At 48.2% G+C, this 19,613-nt stretch overlaps 1 protein-coding gene across 1 annotated transcript in view; it reads left to right on the forward strand.

Annotated features, from left to right (window-relative positions):
- The first annotated feature begins 4,080 nt into the window (after nucleotides 1–4,080).
- Nucleotides 4,081–19,613, forward strand: part of B4galt5 (beta-1,4-galactosyltransferase 5) — a 49,180-nt gene continuing 33,647 nt past the window's right edge. The window contains exon 1 of the mRNA XM_021152230.3: nucleotides 4,081–4,383. Within this exon, the coding sequence (XP_021007889.1) occupies nucleotides 4,269–4,383 (115 nt within the window). The 5' untranslated portion in view covers nucleotides 4,081–4,268. The remainder of the gene's footprint in view (nucleotides 4,384–19,613) is intronic.

Below are 19,613 nucleotides of genomic sequence, written 5' to 3' on the forward strand. Positions count from 1 at the left end.
TGTTCTTTGGCCTAGACACACACACACGAGTAATAAAGTGCTACAAAATAAATAGAATCTAGCACCCTAATTCTGAGACACTGCCTGGTGGAAAAAATATTTGAAGTGGGTCTTAAGCGGACAAGGGAAAGGGGACTGTAGTGTCCCCATCGTGTTTCCACTACCATAAAAGGACTATTAAAGGGGTGAAGGCCTGGACCCCAGTGTCTGCTGTTACTCCCTGGTCCTTTCACCAGAGCAACTGTGTCTCTCTTTAGAGACACCCTTCCTAATTTTCAGCCATGTGCTTCTTTGACATCGACAGGGCCCTCTGGCCTGGGCTTCTGGCAAGGTCTGGCCAGTCAGCAGGCTCTGCTCTGTTAGTCAGTAACAGCTCAGGAAAGGGTGTGTGACGCTTCCCGGAAACAGTCTTTGGGCCCGGGAAGACAGCTCAGCAGTTAAGAACTTCCCTCCAAAGGACCCAGGCTCAGTTCCCGGCACCCACACGGTGGGTGGCTCAGAGTCACCTATAACTCCAGTTCTCAGGGATTCGACACCCTCTCTGGACCTCCATGGACACTGCACATGTGTGATGCATAGACATACAAGCAGGCAAAATGAAAAGACTTGAAAAGTTACATTTGTTTTTAGTGTGTGTGTGTGTGTGTGTGTGTGTGTGTGAGCACATGCCATGATCCAAGAACAACTTGCAGGAGTCAGTTCTCTCCGTCTACCTAGTAGGCCGTGAGTTTGGTGAGCAGAGACCTGACTAGCTGAGCATGTCTCTGGCCCAAGGATCTGAAGTTCAAAGTCACCCTCTAACAGAGTTTCAGTCTAGCCTGGTCTACATGAGACCATTTCAAAAGTGCTCCCCCTACACCCCAAACAAAAATAAGTTTTTTTTTTATTTGTATATGCACGCATGTGTGTGTATATATGTGCATGTGTGTGAATATATGTGCATGTGTGTGCATGTGTATGTGTGTGTGTGTGTGTGTGTGCGCGCGCTGAGCATACTAAACTAACTTGGCCTGTAAGCTTCTGAGACTCTTCTGTCTTTGCCTCTCACCTTCCCACAGTAGCACCCACATTACAGACACTTGGGCCATGCATCCAGTTTTTATGTGGGTTCTTGGGGTTCGAACACAGATACCCAGGCTTGTACTGAAGCCCAGGTGTTAACCTTTCTAAGCCTGTTGATATTTGAAACAGGGTCTTATAATATGTAGCCCCGGATGGTCTTGAACTTGTGGCTACCCCCTTCCTCTGGGCTGCCTGTCACTTCAGTTCCAGAAGAATTTGACTTCCAGCTGGGCGTGGTGGCGCACACCTTTAATCCCAGCACTCGGGAGGCAGAGGCAGGCGGATTTCTGAGTTCGAGGCCAGCCTGGTCTACAAAGTGAGTTCCAGGATAGCCCGGGCTATACAGAGAAACCCTGTCTCGAAAAACCAAAAAAAAAAAAAAAAAAAAAAAGAATTTGACTTCCTCTTCCGGCTTCAGCAGGCACCAGCACTCACATGCACATAGTCCCCTGCCTGCGCAACATACACATTTAAATTAAGTGAATCTTTTTTTTTTAAATGTAGACTGGCCTCAGTTTCTGAAGTGCTGGTATCACAGGCTGGTGTCACCCCGAGGATTTACCAGCTCTCAAAGCTGCAGCCTCAAGTGCTACCCCGCCTTTTCACTCTGAGTTTCATTTCTGTAGAAAGGGAGTTTATTGACCACAGGAACCACCCAGTCAACTACACTCAGTTTACAAGGGTTTCAGGCTGGAGAAACGCGCTCAGCCAGCGGCTCTTGGACCTGGGTGACCTTTACAAAGGCGTTGTTTTTTTTTTCTGCCTCTGGGAGTTGGAATTGAGACAGTCCTGCCCAGAGATGCTATCTCACTCCTACACGTTTATGCATTGTGTAATGGCCCCCTCAGGGCAGGCTTGTGGAACCTTCAGGGTAGTTTGAAGAAAGAGCAGGGCACCTTGTTACTTGTGATTTTTCTTTGAGACAGGGTCTCAGTTAGCCCAGGTTGACGGTGGAATCGCTATGTTAAGTACAGGAATGATTCAAATTGCTTCAGCGCCTATTACAGAGTGGACGCTTTACAGAGACTCTGTCCTCAGTCCTCACCGTGGAACCCGTGGATGAGGGACAGGGAGCCTCTACTTGACATTTCCTAAGTCTCGAGTTTACAAAGGTCTCTGCTTTACTGAGTCGTGGTCAGAGGGCAGGAGAAGGACGCAGCAAGAAGCAAGTGGTCAGGATGAAAGAGGAAGAAAGAAAGAAGTGCCACTAGAAGTCTTTAGGGTCCTGCTGAGCCCCTGGCCATGCCCCTTTCCTAACCAGGATCAGATGCCTTCATCCTGAAAAGACCCATCTCATCCGCTTCTCAACCCACCTTTCTATGCTCTTTTTATTTTAACATTTTAAAAATAATATTTATTTTACTTATCTTGTATACGTTTGTGTGCAAGCGTGGAAGTCAGCCGGATGTGTCACCTGACTGGTTCCCTCTTGAATTCCGTAGGATGCCTTCCCTCTGAGGAATCCTGCCCCGAGCTGCTCACTTCCTTTCCTGTGGAGCCTGCTCTGGGACTTTAGGACTAGCCAGCCATCTCTGTTTCCTCTGGTGTTAGCGGGTGCTCTGCATCCCTCTGTTGCTCTTTTGGGTACTGGGTACTGAGCTCTGAGCACAGACATAGCAAAACATGAAATAAAATCTCTGTCCTTGTAGAGCACTGGTCTGGGAAACCAAAAGGAACACATAGCAAAACATGGCTTTGGAGGTGATGGGAAAGTCGGGGCTTGGAAGTGCGCATGACAGTGCAGAATGAGAAATGGGTGGTCAAGCCCGGGTGGCAGGCCACTTTCGATTTGAGCCTTTACAACTTAGACGACTTGCTTCTCTTTCCAGAAGCTTCAGTTTTCTCATCCGGGCAATGGGGCCAAAGTGGGGGTGGGGGTAGGGGAGCCACGATCTCAGGACTTAGAGAGGCTGTTACTGGCTAGGAAGCCCTGTTTCTCGGAGTCTTAACATTGACAGTTGTCACCACTGTTCTGTCCTGTAGGATGTTACCTTGTTTGGATCTCTTCTTCTTTCCTGGGATTTTATCCTTGGATCATTGAAGGCGAATCAAGCCCCTTCTTCCTTCCTTCGGGCTTTTGCATTTGTAGTTCCCCTTAGTGGGACTACTCTTTCTCCACCTGGCAATTTCACATTCTTTTGTGTTCATGCCACCTTGGAAGGGGAGGCTTCCCCCTCAATCTCAGACTAGAGCAGAATGCATCCAAAACGCCTTCATGTCTAATTGTTTTCATATCTCTTATCATCATCATCTGTTATATTGATTTTTTTCTTATCCGCATTAATACAGGTTCCTAGAGGAATCTTTGCTCCGTGGAGCATCCCCGGCCCCAGGACCCGTAACTGCCACTTTATCATAAATGGTGTCTGGAATGAATGGATGAATGAGGGCGAACACGAATGCCCCGGCCTCTGCATCCTTGCTCTGCTGCAGCGGCGGGCTACCTGGCTATTCACACATTGTCCACCACCCCTCGATCCCCGCGTGGGGTGCTCGCACGGGAACCAAGTCGTACTAGCGAGCCGCTTCCTGCCAGCATGGGCGGCGGCCGCTCGAGGATCTTGCGGCTAGAGTGCTCGCGCGTGAACCCCGCCCCGCCCCGCCCCCACATCCAGGCCCCGCCCCACAGATGCGCTCCCCGGACTGTAGGCCCTGCCCATTCCCGCCCCCTTGCCTCAGGCCACGCCCTTCTCTCCTCCCCGTCAGGCCTCAGGCTCAGGCTCCCGCAAAATGCTTGTTATGCTCGCGGCCCCGCCCTTATACCCCTTCCCATCAGACTTCAAGCCCGGTCCCCGCGGTGTGCTCCTCAGGCTCGCGGAGGCACCCTTAACATCAGGCCCCGCCCTCGTCCGGCCCCCACTTTAGGCCCCGCCCTTACTCGGTCCCCATCAGGCCTGCCTCAGGTCTGGTACCCCGATCTGCTCCTCAGACTGCGGCCCTTGCCCTCGCCCCGCCCCCAGCATCAGACCCCGCCCCTCACCCCGCCCTCCTAACAGGCCCCGCCCCGGCCACCTCGCCCCCGCCGCTGAGCTCCTCTGGTCCTCGGCCCCCTCCCGCCTCATGTGGCCCGGCCCGCGGCGGCCGGCGGCTGAAAGCGGCGAGGCGGCGGCGCGCGAAGCCCGGAAGGCGGCGGCCGAGACCCAGGCGGCGGACGGGAGCGGCCGGAGCGGGGCCCGGGTCGGCCCTCGAGCGGCCGCCGGCTCAGCATGCGCGCCCGCCGGGGGCTGCTGCGGCTGCCGCGCCGCTCGCTGCTCGCCGCGCTCTTCTTCTTCTCGCTGTCGTCCTCGCTGCTCTACTTCGTCTATGTGGCGCCCGGCATAGGTAGGAAGGCGACCCCGCGGCCACCCCACGCCTCTTCCCGCTGCGGCCCGCGCCGCCGCCCCGGCCGACCCCGCGCTCCGTGACTCGCCGTTTCCTGCCGCGCCACCCCGCAGCCCGCCCGCACACGCGGCCTCCTCCCTGACGCAGCCGCCCGCGCCCCCCGCGGCCGCGCGTTGGCTGCCCAGACCCGGCGGGGCTGCGGGCTGCGCGCCCCTTTCCCCTCCCCCATCTCCTCCTCCTCCTCCACCTCCCTGGAGCCCGCCGCTCGCCCGCCGCTCATAGCGGACCCGACCTGCTCTGGGGACCGATGGGAAGTTTGAATTGGCCGTGGAGGAGGTGCTGTGACAGGGGCCTTGGAGAAGCGGTGCCAGGTGGAAGGGAGGGGGGTCGCCCAGAGAAGAAACGGAATGGGTAGCAGTTCTCCAAGGCCCGCCCTTTAGAGGGGGAGACCGCCTGGAGAGAAAACGAGCCCTTCCCGGAACAGACTGGACACTGATGAGAAGGCAAAGGCAGCGAGAGGGTTAAAGGCAGAGGACACTGAGGTCAGATGTCCTGTATGACCTTGGGCCCTCAGCTTCTCTCCTCTGTAAAATGGGGGCACGAATCCCAGCCTTTAAAGCACAGAGGGCCATAAATGCCCTTTAAGCTTTTATCGCTATAGCGGACGCTCAACGTCTTCGAAATAAATAAATACACAATAGATAAATATTCGCTGTTACAGGTAGTTTGGGGAACAGAAGGAAAGAGGTTTAAGGAATGCGACTTGCCTCCCTTAGTGTGGTCTTGGAGTGCTAGTGAAAACTTCAGCCCTTGGTGAAAAATGAGAAGATGCTGTTGGGGGTGGGGCCGAGGGCGAGAATTCTGGATGGTTGGGATGGGTGCCGCTTAGGGGAAGTGCCTTTGAGATCGGAGTAGTAAATGCTGCTGTTCCCTGTTGACCTGGCAACTCTGAACTGGCAGAGAAATTTCCAGAGAGAGAGGGAGAGAGTCGCTCCCCTGATTATTTTTTTTTAAAGCTTGTTTCACTTGATGGTTAAAAGTTGGTGTTTCATGCTGTCAGCCTGACCTGGGAAGATGGAAAAGCTAACTTGAGACTGTCCTCACTGACTTGGTGAGTGGCATCCCACCAGGGATGTATACTTATTGTGGCTTGTTAGGCTTGCTAAGTAGAAGGGCAGGAATTCTGGCTGAACAAGAATAGATAACTAATTAGTGGAATTAATTGAGAAGAGAGCTCATTAGCGAATAGGATATTAGATTCTCATAAAATGAGTGTGAAGTGATAGGTTTAAACCTACAGGCATCTTCCAGCCAGACCCTCTATTTTTCTTCCTTTTGTGAAAGTGACAGGTGTTTCTGGTCTGGGTCTGTGTATCTCCTGTATCTCCATGGTGATCAGCCTTTTTCGATGAGAAAGAATAGAAGCCAGACTCTTCAACAGAAATGAAACTTACTTCAGATTTCTCTGTGGTAGATTGTAGGTCAGTGGAGCTCCTGTGAGCGCCACCACCACCACTACCACGCTTAGAATCCCAAACCGTGTGTCACTGCAAGACTCAACTCTCTTGGGATTTCATTAGTGACTTTAGAAGTGTTTGAGAGAACAGATCCATTGCTATTCAAAGTCTGTTGGCAAACTGGACCAGCAGCTCTGGGATGTGGCTGGCTGGGTGGTAGAGTGGTACCTAGCATTGTGCAAGGTTCTGGATTTGATTCCTGGCACAAACAAGAAAAGGGGGTGGAGGGGAGTGGTAAAGAGGAGACATCTTATAGTTCACATCCCTGCACTTACAGTTAACTATTTGGCTGTTTCATTTATCCTGCCTTTAGAAAAGACATGTGTTTTATGTGTGTGTCTGTTGTGCATGCATGTGTACCTGTGTGCCACATGCATTCAATGCAGAGGACATTGGAGCCTCTGGAACTGGAGTTACACATAGTTAGGAGCCACCCTGTTGGTGATAGGACCCGAACCTGGTTCCTCCCCAAGAACAGCAAGTGTTTTTCTTTGCTGAGCCATCTTGCCAGCCTCTTCCATGCCTTTCTTGTTAACAAACTTAATTTCTCAAATGTCTAGCTTCCCATTGTGCTGTGGTAAATCTTTCCCAAAGGTTAAAGCAGTCTAGAGAAGGTAAGGGTTTATGTTCCTTGGGATATAAAAACCTTATTTGAGATGGTTATAAAACTGAGTTTAAACTGTGTGTCATGGTACACGCCTCTAATCCTAGCATTTGGGAGTCAGAAACAAAGAGGATCTCAATGAGTTTGAGGCCAGCCTGGTCTACACAGTGATTTTCAGGACAGCTAAGGCTACATAGACCCTGTTTCAAAAAGAAAAAAAAAAAATTAGAAGGTTGGAGAGATGGCTTATCAGTTAAGAACACTGGTTGTTTTAGAGGACCTGAGTTCAATTCCCAGCAGATACATGGCAGCTTACAACCACCTGTAACTTTGATTCCAGGGGACCTATTGCCCTCTTCTAGCCTCTGCACTAGGTATGCACTTGCATGGTGCACAGACAAGCATGCATGCAAAACACCCCTACACCTTAAATTTTTAATTAATTAATTTTTTTTTGAGACAGGTTCTCTATGTAGGACAGGCTAGTCCCAGAACTAGTAGCAACAAAAAATAATTTCATGGTTGGGGTCACCACAGCATGAGGAACTGTATTCAAAGGTCGCAGCATTGGGAAGGTTGAGAACCACTGTGCTAGAGGATTGCAAGCCCTCTTCTGGTATTGCCAGGTACCTTCACATGTGTGACACATGCAGACACACAGACATACATCTGCTCACAAATTTCAGCATTAAGTTATCATCTAGCATGAGTGAGGTCCTGGCTGCAATTCCTGTTGGGGGTGGAGCTGAGAGTTGAAAAAGAAGGAGAAGGGGAGAAGTCATCCTAAGCTACCTTTCCTTGAAGTCCTTCCTTCTCCACAGCCTGAGGAATGTTTGTTTCTTATCACTGACCTGCCGCACTGGCATGCCCTCTTCCTTTCTAGAGAAAACTTTGCTCTTATTTATGACCCTCTGACTAGAGGAATTTCAGACCTCAGCGTGCTTCCAGCCTGACCAGGTCTCTTAAAGGAGAATGGACTGATAGTAGACGCAGGCATAAAGTGCTGGTGGGAAAACATCCTAATGATTTCATGGCCCTTCATTTGACAAGCTGTGGAGAGAGAGGCTGCAGACCTCTGCTGATCTTACAACAGGATCTCTGAGAGTGGTGCTGCCTGTGGTTAAGGCTAACAGTGAGCTCTCTACTGAAAGTTTACTATTTGGAGTTCTGCTGTTGCCCTTTCGGCCGGGTTTTTTTCTCTGCTTCTTTCACTGCTGAAGAAAGGAAGTGGGGATGGTTTTCGCGTTTGGTGCTCCTAGTCCCAAGGAAGGGCTGATTTGTGTCGAGTGTCTGAAAGACAAGAAAGAGCCTGTTGTTCAGATCCCTCCTGATTTGACCAGATAGCTTTGAGGAAGTCATTTGGTTTCCCTTATTTGTGTGTGTGTATATGGAAATGTAATTTGAAAGGGGGTTGGGAGGGAAGATGTCAAGGTCTGGAGAGATGGTTCAGTGGTTAAGAGCCCTGGCTTCTCTTCCAGAGGTCCTCAGTTCAATTCCCAACAACCACATGGTGACTCACAACCATCTGTAATGGGATCCTATGCCCCCTTCTGGCATGCAAGTGTACATGTAGACAGAGCACTCATACATAGAATCAACAAATCTTTAAAAACAACTGGGAAATCAAGGCAGGATTTCACTCACTCTGTAGCCTAAACAGGCTTTGAACTTTGAATTGTTCTGCCAGTGCCCTTTGAGTCTATGGGTGAGTCCTGTGTGTTAAAAGACAATTATATCTCAATCAAGATAATGAATGATTTAGTATATGGAATGCTAGTAGTTTGTTAATATTCTAAAGAAGTACTGGACTGAAGATTATAGAGAAAGTACACGTGTTACATAATCAAATAGATGTTTTCCTAATAAACACTGGACTGTTCAGATTCCCTTACATATGTCATGGCAGGAAAACCCTTTGTTGTTTCTGCCTTAAAAATGCCTTCTGAATGCCGGGCGGTGGTGGCGCACGCCTTTAATCCCAGCACTTGGGAGGCAGAGGCAGGCGGATTTCTGAGTTCGAGGCCAGCCTGGTCTACAAAGTGAGTTCCAGGACAGCCAGGGCTATACAGAGAAACCCTGTCTTGAAAAACCAAAAAAAAAAAAAAATGCCTTCTGAATGTCTCCATATCCTTAATATATGAATTTTCTGGAGGAAATACAGATTGGGGAATCTGATTGCTTTAGGAAATGAAAAACCTCCTGCTAAGACACTTTCTTTCCCCTTCATTGTTCCTTTTCTGTCTCAGGTTCACAGATGTTGTTCTGTGGAGACATGGTCTCATGTAGCCCAGGCTAGCCTCAAACCCTCCATGTGGTCAAGCATGAACTGAACAGAATCCTGGTCTTTCTTCCTTCACCTCTCAAGTTCTAGACATGTCTTTGAATAGTGCCCTTCCCCCCTTCCTTTGAGGAATGTGTATAGAGGGCAGGCTGACTTGCAGAAAGAACAGTACCGCTGCTGTCAGGGCTCCGACTGGGTTTTCTGTCCTCTGGAGAGTTCTTGCTGTCAAGGAGAGGCCTCAGGTTTGGAGTTGAGCTGGTCTTTGGTGGTGAGATCAGGTGCTCCTCCTCCCAGACTGGTAAGGTCCATAGAGCTGAGATCATGACAGCCAGGAAGGAGAGCCCCTTTGCCATGTCTTCTAGAGTTCTTTGAGAGAGTGACAACCCAAAGCCACAATGGCCAAGACACTATGGACTCACCAAGACACCACCAACTCACTAGGACACTGCTGACTCACCTGGTCCCTTTGCTTGGGTTTTTGTGACCGTAGGGGAGGGACACACTGCCATTCAGATGGAGGGCTGCTGTGGTCTGTCGGGAAAATCAGGAGTTCCCTGAAGCTGGGTAGATAAGGGCTAATCAGAAACCAGCAGGGTGGGTGTGAGCAGAGAGGAGGCCTCCAGTCATCCCATCCAGAGCTACCCAGGAAGTCAGAGTCATTGTCCAGGTCCCAGGACCCACCTCCGACTTTACTTAGTATTTTGTAGACCACCGAGACAAAGGGAATTAAGAAAGTGGTTCAGCAAGTTGGCATTTGCGAGTCTGTCTGGTTCCTAGATGCTGTCAGTTCTGACTACAGCTTTCACTTCAAAGTGGGCGTATCAGCCAGACTGAGCCATTCACTTGCCCAGAGTTAAGAATTGTGATGGCTTAAGGGCACATGTGGCAGATGAATGGCACGCTTAGTTGGAAGAAACACATAGAAAGGGAAGACAGTGTGTTCTGGAGGGCTAAGTCAGCGTCACCAGCAGACCCAGCATAGGGAAGTGGAGAGGCCTCACTCATTTAGTCAGCAGGTTGTCTGGTGGCATCCTTCTTGTGCACTGTCAGATGTGGGATAGCCTGGAAGTGAGGAGGCAGAGCATTTCTACCTCTGAGGTCCCTCCTAGGGGAAGGTTTTGTGCTTCTATTCTGATAGGGGATGAGGGTCATCCTTCACATCTTACTATGCAGAGGAGTCTTGCTTTTTCCAGCCCCTCAACCAAGGTCTCAGCCGCAAACAGGACCCTCTGGCCTGGGCTTCCAGTCTGCAGAGTGGCAGTGAAGAGCGTGCCTTTTGACTCTGGGACTTTTTTTTTTTTTTTAAAGATTTATTTATTTATTATTATATGTAAGTACACTGTAGCTGTCTTCAGACACACCAGAAGAGGGCGTCAGATCTCATTACGGATGGTTGTGAGCCACCATGTGGTTGCTGGGATTTGAACTCTGGACCTTCGGAAGAGCAGTCGGGTGCTCTTACCCACTGAGCCATCTCACCAGCCCCCGACTCTGGGACTTTTTATACAGTGCTTTTGTTCGAGGAGACTTCATGTGGGATCCTCCCATGAATTCAGTTTCCCCAAGCATGGGCAGCACCTTAAATTATTCAGAGAGCTGTCCCTTCTCGAATTCCCCTCTTTCCCCCTTTCCCTTTGTTAGCTTGAGTGAGCAGTTGGTCGCCCTGGGGGTATTGTTCCTCCTCTGGTGACACAGACACTGCCCGTGGAAGAAGCCTGGACATTGTTCCCAGGAGCCTTAGTTACCTGCATCAATTAAGAATAGCTCTTTGAGGTAGGGAGTGGCTTAATTATGGAGATGAGCTGTGCAGGTGGTGGTGGAGTAGCCTAGGCTGTGGGTGTGGAGTGGTGAAAAAGCAAGCAGAGAACTGGGCTGTAAATTAATCTCTGTATGTTACTGGACACAATTCTTTGTTACTTTAATAAAAAGTCAAACACATTCTAATAAATATCAGTACGGAGAACTATTCTTTTTCACCCTCCAGGTGTTCCAAACACTATAATTTATAGGCTTTTAAACCTATTACTTAATTCTGTGTCTAGTAAGTGGAAACTTTGAAAGATGAGAAAAGAGGAAAATGTATTTTCCCCTCATAAAACTGCTGATTGTGAGGGCTCTGCCATTTGTTTGTTTGTTTGTTTGTTTCCGAAACAAATATGTAGATCAGGCTGCCCTTGAACTCAAAGATTCTCTTGCTTCTCCCTTGTGCTTAAACTAAAGGTGTTTGCCACCCTGCTGGGCCTAGAATCTATGCTTTAAAAAATGACTTTGGAGGCGGTTTAGTGTAGCTCAAGCTGGCCTCAGGTTTGTTGTGTGGGAGAGTTTGAGCAGGAGCTCCCAATCCTTGTGCGGTTCCTTATGGTCATGTGCCGCCATGTCTGGCCCAGGGGGTTTGCATGCTAGACAAGCACAGTCCTAATGAACTGCACCCCTTTTAAATGTGCTCTTCTTGTGTTGATCAGGCTGGCCTTGAACTCAAGATCTTCCTGTCTCTGCAGGGATTATAGGTGTGGACCACTGTATTCAGTTTTATACAGGAACTAGCTACTCTTAGGCAGTAAGGACAGGGTTAGGATGGTGAACTAATTATTCATGGAACACAGGTGACCTCTGGAACTGTGGACTCTTTACTGTTTGAGTACCTGACATGCAGATGACCTGACTCCTAGTAATTCCTACCATAAAACCTATAAAAGCCCACTGGGCAGGGCACTGGACAGTCCGCCCTTGGTGCCCTTCCAACTCTTGGGAATTTTCTCTCACATTTCCTTAATAAAACTACCATTCATTCTGCTCACTTGGTGTTCCTGTTTTCTTACTCTCGGATGTGAAACAACAAACCCGAAAGCTGTACCCTAGCTTCCTGAGGTAAGCCCACCAAGAGACAGACTCCATCTCAGGAAAAGAACCACGTCAAGCTGAGGAATTCTGCTTTTGTGTTTTTTAAGCACAAATCCTAAAGTATTCTTGCTCAGTTTAGCTTTTAGATCAGTGGACCATTTGTGATGGTCAGAAAATAGTGTCTTCTTACATACTGCACTGTTATCATAACTGTGTTAGCTAAACCTTTATTATCATTCAGGAAAATGACAGAATTGTTGGTTTAAGGAAATCTAGGCCGGGTGGTGGTGGACACGCCTTTAATCTCAACACTCAAGAGGCAGAGGCAGGTGGATCTCTTGAGTTTGAGGCCAGCCTGGTCTATAGAGTGAGTTCCAGAACAACCAGGTCTACACAGAAACTGTCTCTAAAATAAAATAAAATTTAAAAAGCCTAACTTGTCTTATACTGAAAATATCTGATTTTGCACATTGGTGTTCTACTATCTTATTATATCCACAGCCCTTGGAAAGTTCTGAAATAAAGGAAACTTTAGAGATTTACTTATATGAATGTATGTTGTGTGTGAGAGAGTATCCAGGGAGGTCAGATCCTTTGGAGATGGACTTACAGGCATTTGTGAGTCATGTGATGTGTTGCTAGGAGCCCGGCTTCAGTCCTATCATAGAGAAGAAGTGCTCTTAGCCACTGAAGCATCCCACCCAGCCCATCCACCCCACCCCAGCCCATCCACCCCTCACTCCATCTCTTCAGTTCCTCCATCAGGATTCTGTTTTGTATTTTTCCTTAGAGGAGTTCTACACCTTTTCCTACTTGACTCACTAAAAGTTTCTGGCTGAGGAAGTCAAACCAGACAGACCCGAAATGACAGACTCCCCCCACCCCACCCCATCAAATCCAGGGCCCCAGTGGGTAGCCACTGCTCTATTCCTGAGCCCCGAGACACAGCCACAGGATACTACACAATTCACAGTGCATTGCTTAGTCTTGTTTCTTTTTGACCCCAAGGCTGCCCTCTAAGTTTGGGTAGTGGAGGCTGGCATTGAACTCCTGATCCTCCTGCCTATACCTCCTGAGTGCAGGCAGGAGCCACCACATCTGCCCTCTAGGAATCGTATGTAAATACATTTAATTTTTAAAATAAACCCGTGGTTTTCTCCATATCCTCAGAGTAATGATAGGGACATTTTCTGGTTTGTAATTTCCCTGAGTCTAGACTGGTAGTGGGGGGGGTCTGCCTCCCTGGTTAGTGAGGGAAGAAACACACTGTTAAGTACCCAAGTGGTGTGCACGTCAGTGATTCAAGTGCTCCCTAAGCAAGGGCAGGCTGAGCTCTGAGTGTGAAGCAGTCTGGTCTGAGACAGTGGTTTTAGGTCAGCCAGGGATGTCATAAGGGACTTAATGGTGTGCTTTAATCCTGCTCTTCCTCCCAAGCGCTGACTAGTAGGCTTCAGTTACCAGGCCTGTTTTTATGTGGGGCTGGGGATTGAACCCATGACTTTATGCATCCAGTTGACTACAAACCCATCCTTTTTTGAGGCTTGGTCTGTCTGACCTGGAACTCCCACTCTATATTAAGGTGACCTGGAGCTCACAAAGATCTGCCTGCTTCTGCCTCTCTCAAGTTAGGATTAAAACTGTTTGCCACCAAGCCCAGCTTTTTTCTTTCTTTTTTTAAGAAAAGAAGTGCTAGGTGTGGTGGGATGTTAGAGAGGCAAAAGCATCGGAAGTTCAAGGTCAAGGGCACATAGTGGGTTTAGAGCCAGCCGGGGCTACAAGAAACCTGTCTCCCAAAGAAGAGGCGTGTGGTGGGAGTAAGGTGGCATCTCGCTCTGGTTTCGGCTTACATTTCCTGGCTAGCACTGAGTATCTTCTGTGCTGCTCGGCCACTGTAGCGCTGAGTACTGTTAAACCCTTATGAGACATAGACTTTTATATATTTCCTGTTACTCGGTGGCTTGTCATTGCTGTTTTCCTAATAAAGTATTTGGAGGTGCAAAAGAGAATTTTAGTTTTATTTTCAATGTTAGGACTTAGAACTAGACCCTACTACCTGTGCATGGTGGCTTAGACCTACTGATTCAACATCCAAGGCTGTAGCAGAATTGCTTCCAGTTGAAGGTCAGAGTAAGAAAATTGGGCTACAGAGTTAGACCCTGTTTCAAAAAAGCAACTAAGCAAGTGGCCCCCAAAAGCAGGCGTCCCCCAGTCTGCTCTCATGACTGTCAGTGCGGGGACATTCTGGGTACTTTGCGCTTTTTGCCCAGAGGCTGAGATTGCTGATGGGCAGGTTGGTTGCTTTGGGTTTTTTGTTTTTTTGAGACAGGGTTTCTCTGTATAGCCCTGGCTGTCCTCAGACTCACAGAGACCCGCCTGCCTCTGTCTCTCGAGGGCTGCGACTAAAGCCAAGTGTCACCTGCCTGACCCTCATTCACTGTTCTTTTTTTTTTTTTTTAAGTGTTCCACCCAGTGTTTTAAATGTTGGAAATGTCCTGTGGCCACTTATGATGGACAGGCCAAGCCATACTGTCCAAGTCTCCTGCCTGCTGCTTGCTTCTTTCAGTAGGACTGAAGTGTAACTCAACATTTTAACATTTCCTACTACATCTTTATGTGAGAGACAGTACAGTTTCTGGGTGAGATCTGGAAAATACAGGTTCACCTGTTTTCCAAACCAAGATTTATTTATGTTTATTTGTATATTTATGTATGTCTGATTATGTATGTAGAGGAAATCAGATCCCCAGAAGGGGAACTGAACTCAGGCCCTCTGGAGCAAGCAACAGTAGTGTACATTTGTATCCACTGAGCCACCTCCAGCTCCTGAAGTGTGTAAATACAGAGGTCACAGCCACACATCTCTGCAGAGACAGGGACTGAGAGTTCAAGGCCTGTCTGGAGCTCCGTAGTGAGTGTGACATTTAGTAGGTGCTCAGAAAGCATTGGTCAAGCATTTGTCTTGCATTGTGAACCTGTTTCCTGTCCCTCCAGCGTGTTTCCAGCACAGGCTGCTCAGGATGGGTTTCTCTGTACCAGCTTTGCGCTGGCCCCAGGCCTCTCAGTCAGTATCCAGTTCATGGACCTTGGTGCTGGTGGTCACTGTTGTAGCCCTGGCTCCAGTACCACCCGATGCTCTAGAAGGGCTTGGTGGCAAGTGAAAGGGAGTCAGAGTGAGTCTGTCTGAGATCCCGAGTCTTCCCTCTTGCTAGAGTACGCTGATGCTTTCTCACTAGTGACCTTCAAGGCAAGGGACCGAAGATTCAGACAGGAACATTATGGATCTATTAAAATGCTGATTATGATCAAAAGTATGAATCATAGCACAGTTTCAGAGTCGTCATGCCCACTGAAGTCAGACTCTTGCTGCCTCTATGGGGGGACAGATCTGTGGGCTGTTGACAAGTGGGAGGTTTCCCTCCTCCTAATTTAGGATTCAAGATGGATTTTAACTTTCAAACACAGTAAAGCACAGTGTATGTTCAGTGCGTGAAACCTGTGACACTGCGTGTCTCAAGTGAGTGCAGTAGTGCCTTGTTTATCCTTAAGCTCCAGTCGTGAAGGTAAAATAATGGATAAACACAAGGAAGACTACAGCAGCTGTGGGCATCATTTCTAGTTCAGCTGATGTCCCATGTTTCAGTGTTTTCAGGCTTGTCTTTGGGTCTCAGACATGCTGCCTATCTTCCCTGAGTTTGTTTTTAGTCAAGGTTAAAGCTTATCTGGAACTCATGGCACTCCTCCTGCCTCAGAATCTAGAGTGATGTAATTATAGATGTCTAGCCCAAAGTTTGCCTCACAAGACAATTTCTGCTTAGGATCTGGAGTTCCCTGTTGTGCTTCTTGGAAGGAGAGTGAAGAGCCAAGCCCGTTATGAGGCTGCATGCCCATGTGGGAAGCCAATCCTTCATTGAATCTAGTGCCCATGCCCTATATTAATGAGCACGAGGTAGGAAGAGTTCCATTTCACTGCAGCAAGGCCAGGGCCCATCATGGTTTTATCTGCAGGGGCTGCTGGATCCCCGCACCGCAAGCTTCTGTCCTGGGATACCAGTGTGAGCCTGTGAGAAGTGGGAGGGGGTCAAATGTTGCCTTGGTGTCTGTTTGCCTTTGTTTTGCTGTTGAGCTGGTGAGCCTGGCTTCTTTTCACTCTGGTTTAAAGCATTAGGAATCATAAGATTTGTAGGAATTAGAATATTTGGATTTGTTTGAATTTCACTTGGCACCGGGAAGATTAACTCGAGGTTAAGAGCTACTTTGGGGGTCAAGCTAATTTGTTTCCTTAGTAATTACTTTATTATAGAAAACTTCAAAGCTTCAATAAAGTCAGTAGCATAGTCCAGGATGTGACTAGGGACCTTATCATGAAATATAGTAGAGGGGTCAGAAGAGCCCCCCCCCCCCTCGGCCCCAGCAGAACACCAGTCTGGGGGCTGCGTGTCGGTAACCTGGACTTTGGAAGCTTTGAGTGCTTGACTTCATATGGCCTGCCCACTCAGGTGCTTATCTGTGAAAAAGGATGACAGACAGTGAGATATCTATTGTGTGTGGACGCTTGAAGTCCGGCACCAGTTCAGACAAATGTCCCCTTCCTGTCCCTATGCCCCAGCTACCGTACACAAAGGGACGAGGGATGGATGGGTGAGTGGGAGGGAGCTTCCTGCCTATGGATTAGAATCTACAGTGGGTGGTACATGCAAGGCCTGGAGCTCCTGATGTTAGTGAAATTACCCCACCTTAGTCCTTGCAGTGTAGAGCTTCAGTAGGGGCCATGTCTCCCAGGCTGTGGCAGACCTGAAGGGAGGCCCTACTCTGAGTACACACAGCACCTGGGTGCTGGCAAGCCCTTAGCCTTTTTTCTGAGAAGCTGTTGCTAATTTCTGCGGTGCTTAATTTACAGTAGCCTAGGGTAGGGCCAAGTCTGTGCTTGCATAGGAAAAGCCTGCCAAAGCACCTGCTACCCTGGCTCCCGCCCTTGTGGTTTCTGTTCAAGATCCTTGCCTGGTGGCTACCAGTTAAACACAGATCTAATTTTAGTGTTCTTAGCTCTGTTAACCTATTAGTGTTAATTAAGACAGTAAAGCAGGTGGCATGGTCAGAGCTGATGGTTCAGGTTTGAATTGTATGTTGGAAAACGGACTTTTCATTGGATTGTGACGCTTGCCAGCAGATTGTTGATGTAAGCTGTTATCAGTCATGGAACATTCTGGAGTGAATCATGTTTGATTAGGTTTTAACACGTTGCCATTCTTGTTCTGTTGCAACAATATTTTTTAAACCATTAAGTCAACTTTTAAGAGTGGTAAAGGAAAATGACACTGATTTATTTATAATCATCTCTGTTGCCCTGTTAATTTCTGTTTTCTATGAACACAGGTACTTGAGAAGGCTTGAGAGGCGAAGAAGGGGAGCAAGCGCGGCAGGGCTCGGTTTCTATAGCATACTACAGTCTGTCTGTCCGACCGCCTGCCTCTCCCTCTCCCTGCCTCTCCCTCTCCCTTTCTCCCCCTCCCCCTCCCCCTTCTCCTCTCCCCTAAAGCTAAGGCTTGAGCTCCAGATCCTTTAGCCTCTGCCTCCAAAACAGCTTCTGCTGTAGTCTTTCTCTTCTGGCATAGCTGTTTCTTTTTTGTAATTATAAACATGGCGTCTGCATAGAAGCTGGCTCCTGGTAAAGACATGGAAACCATAAAGAAAGCACTGTCTTTATTGTTATGTAAAATGTGTGATCCTTTGATGTCAGATCTACTTAATTTCATTCCTACTATTGAGAAAGTTGAGAATTTCAGATTCCCCTAAATGGTGTGGCACTCTGGGGTTAGTTTAATGTGGAAGTGTAACAGTTTTTCTGCCTCCAACTCCCTGCAGCTGGGAGGACAGGGTGGGTGCGCCATCATAACTAGCCTTGCAGGAAGTGGGCATTCTGTGTTGGTCACCCGGCCTTTAATTCCCCAGAACATCTCCAGTTTACATGCTCCTTCTGCCTCCGCCTCCTGTCTGTGTTAAGGCATGAGCCACTGTGACCAAACATGCTTGAGACTGTCGTAGTTTTCCCTGTGTCTCTCTGTGACCTGGATGTTTTGATTGCTTCCTGTGGACCTGTTCACTTTTAGTTACCTTGAAGTAACAAAGAAACCATTTAGCCCACACCTTTTCAAAGAGTCTTACATGGTGCGAGAACCTGCCTTGTTTATCCCTAGGTTGCCTTGTGGCCTCTCTGTTCCTTGTCATTTGTTCTGATGCCTCCTTGCTGTGAGACCCACCATGAGTGTTTGCATCTGTCACCCAGGTGCCTCAAACCTGGCAGCCCAGCAGCCTGGGTGCTCAGAGGTTACAGAGAATTTCCCACCAGGATTTCCTCCTCTGACTTGCATGGGGTAGAGCAGCCACAGAATCTCAGAGGTCTCCGTCCAATCCCCCTACTCTGCAGTCTCCCTCAATGAGACTGAGCGGGATGTTAAGGCAGTGCAATGCTTTAGTCACTGGATTTGAGCCTTTTCACTAGAAAGAAGTCTAAACTAGGAAAAGCAGAAGCAGATGTGATGCAACAGCATGTAGAAGTGCTGGTGCTGGCTTGCTGTGCCCTCTACTAAGCCCCGACTGCGTGAGGCAGAGCCCACACAGCCCTGTGCTGTCCATCCAACCCCATTTCCTGTGCAGAGAAAGGGGCTTTGAAGTGAGAGGAGCAGAACTGCCTAACTTGTCTGGAAATGGGTGAAATGAGTCTTCCAACACACTTCCTAGCTAGCTCTTTAAGAGTCCTGATGGCTGGAGGGCCAGATAGTGTCTTCAGCTCCACTCTGTCACTGCCTTGTGACCAGGTACTTGGGAGGTATTTTCCAGGGCAAGGACTGATTGCTTTTGTGTCTTTGTCCCCCTTCAGGAACTTGGCAGTCTGTCATCAGTGACAGTGGGGGTGATGGTGGTGATATCAGATGGTTGTGGGTAAGGCAGAGGGCTTTGGTATGAACAGAAATAGCACACTAGACATACCTGTTACTAGAATTCAGTCTTCAGTGAACAAGTAGAGGAAAAGCTTGGCAGGTGAGAACACACTGAAGACGGAAAGTGAACCCGTAGGACACAGCGTTAAACAGGCTAGCCACTGTCCAGCTCCCAGGGCAGCTGCAGTGCCTGGGCATTGGTTGCTGGGAGAGCCTGGTTGTACAGAGAGAGGTAAATTGGGTAGGAAGGACATGCCGGTGCCTGAAGAGAAGGGTGCTAAAATCATTCACATAGGGGTTATTTCAGGTCAACTCCTGACTGCAGCTTCCCCTTCCCCTCAGTAGCCATTAGTTACTTTTGGAATAAAAAACAATATTTTCAGAGCTCAAAGGTGCTTGCCTTCCATATGTATAACAATGTAACCAAAGATAATTTTTTTAAAAAGGCCAATAATCTGCTGTGAAATTTGGGGAACAAAACAAGGCATGAACTCTAAGATAGCATGCGTTGATATCTTTATGCTTTTTGGCTTTTTATTTTGGTATGCAAATTTAAGAATTTTTTCCCTTAAAATTTTGTGTATGCAACATGTGGATGGCATATAATTGGCCCATCTGTCGCCTCCATCATATATTAATTTGTGGTGGAAACAGTAAAAACCATCTATGTTTGAGATAGTCCATTAACTGTCACCTGCCATCATTACACACATAGTTATCACACAATGTATGTGTGTAATTTTCCAGAACTGTAATTGTAGTTAAGGTTTTATCTCATGTATGATTGTGCTCCTGAAAGCATCAAAGGTTATTTTCCTCTCTTGGTTTATCAGCCGCCCTGTCCAGCTTTCCATTCCCTCTGAGGAATCCAGGATCCCGTCTCTACAGAACCTTAGAGGTCAACTTTGAGCTTCTCCGTGTGCACGATAGCATGGTAGTATCTCCTCTTTGTGAGATTGTTTACATGGGAATGACTGTGTCTCCCATCTATAGGTTGTCCCAAGAGTGAACAGCATAATACATTACCCACGTCAAGGAACTCCTGCTGG

The sequence above is a fragment of the Mus caroli genome, unplaced genomic scaffold (genome assembly GCF_978045245.1).
Source record: "Mus caroli unplaced genomic scaffold, Mus_caroli_1 scaffold_2, whole genome shotgun sequence".
In the NCBI taxonomy this organism is placed as follows: Eukaryota; Metazoa; Chordata; class Mammalia; order Rodentia; family Muridae; genus Mus; species Mus caroli.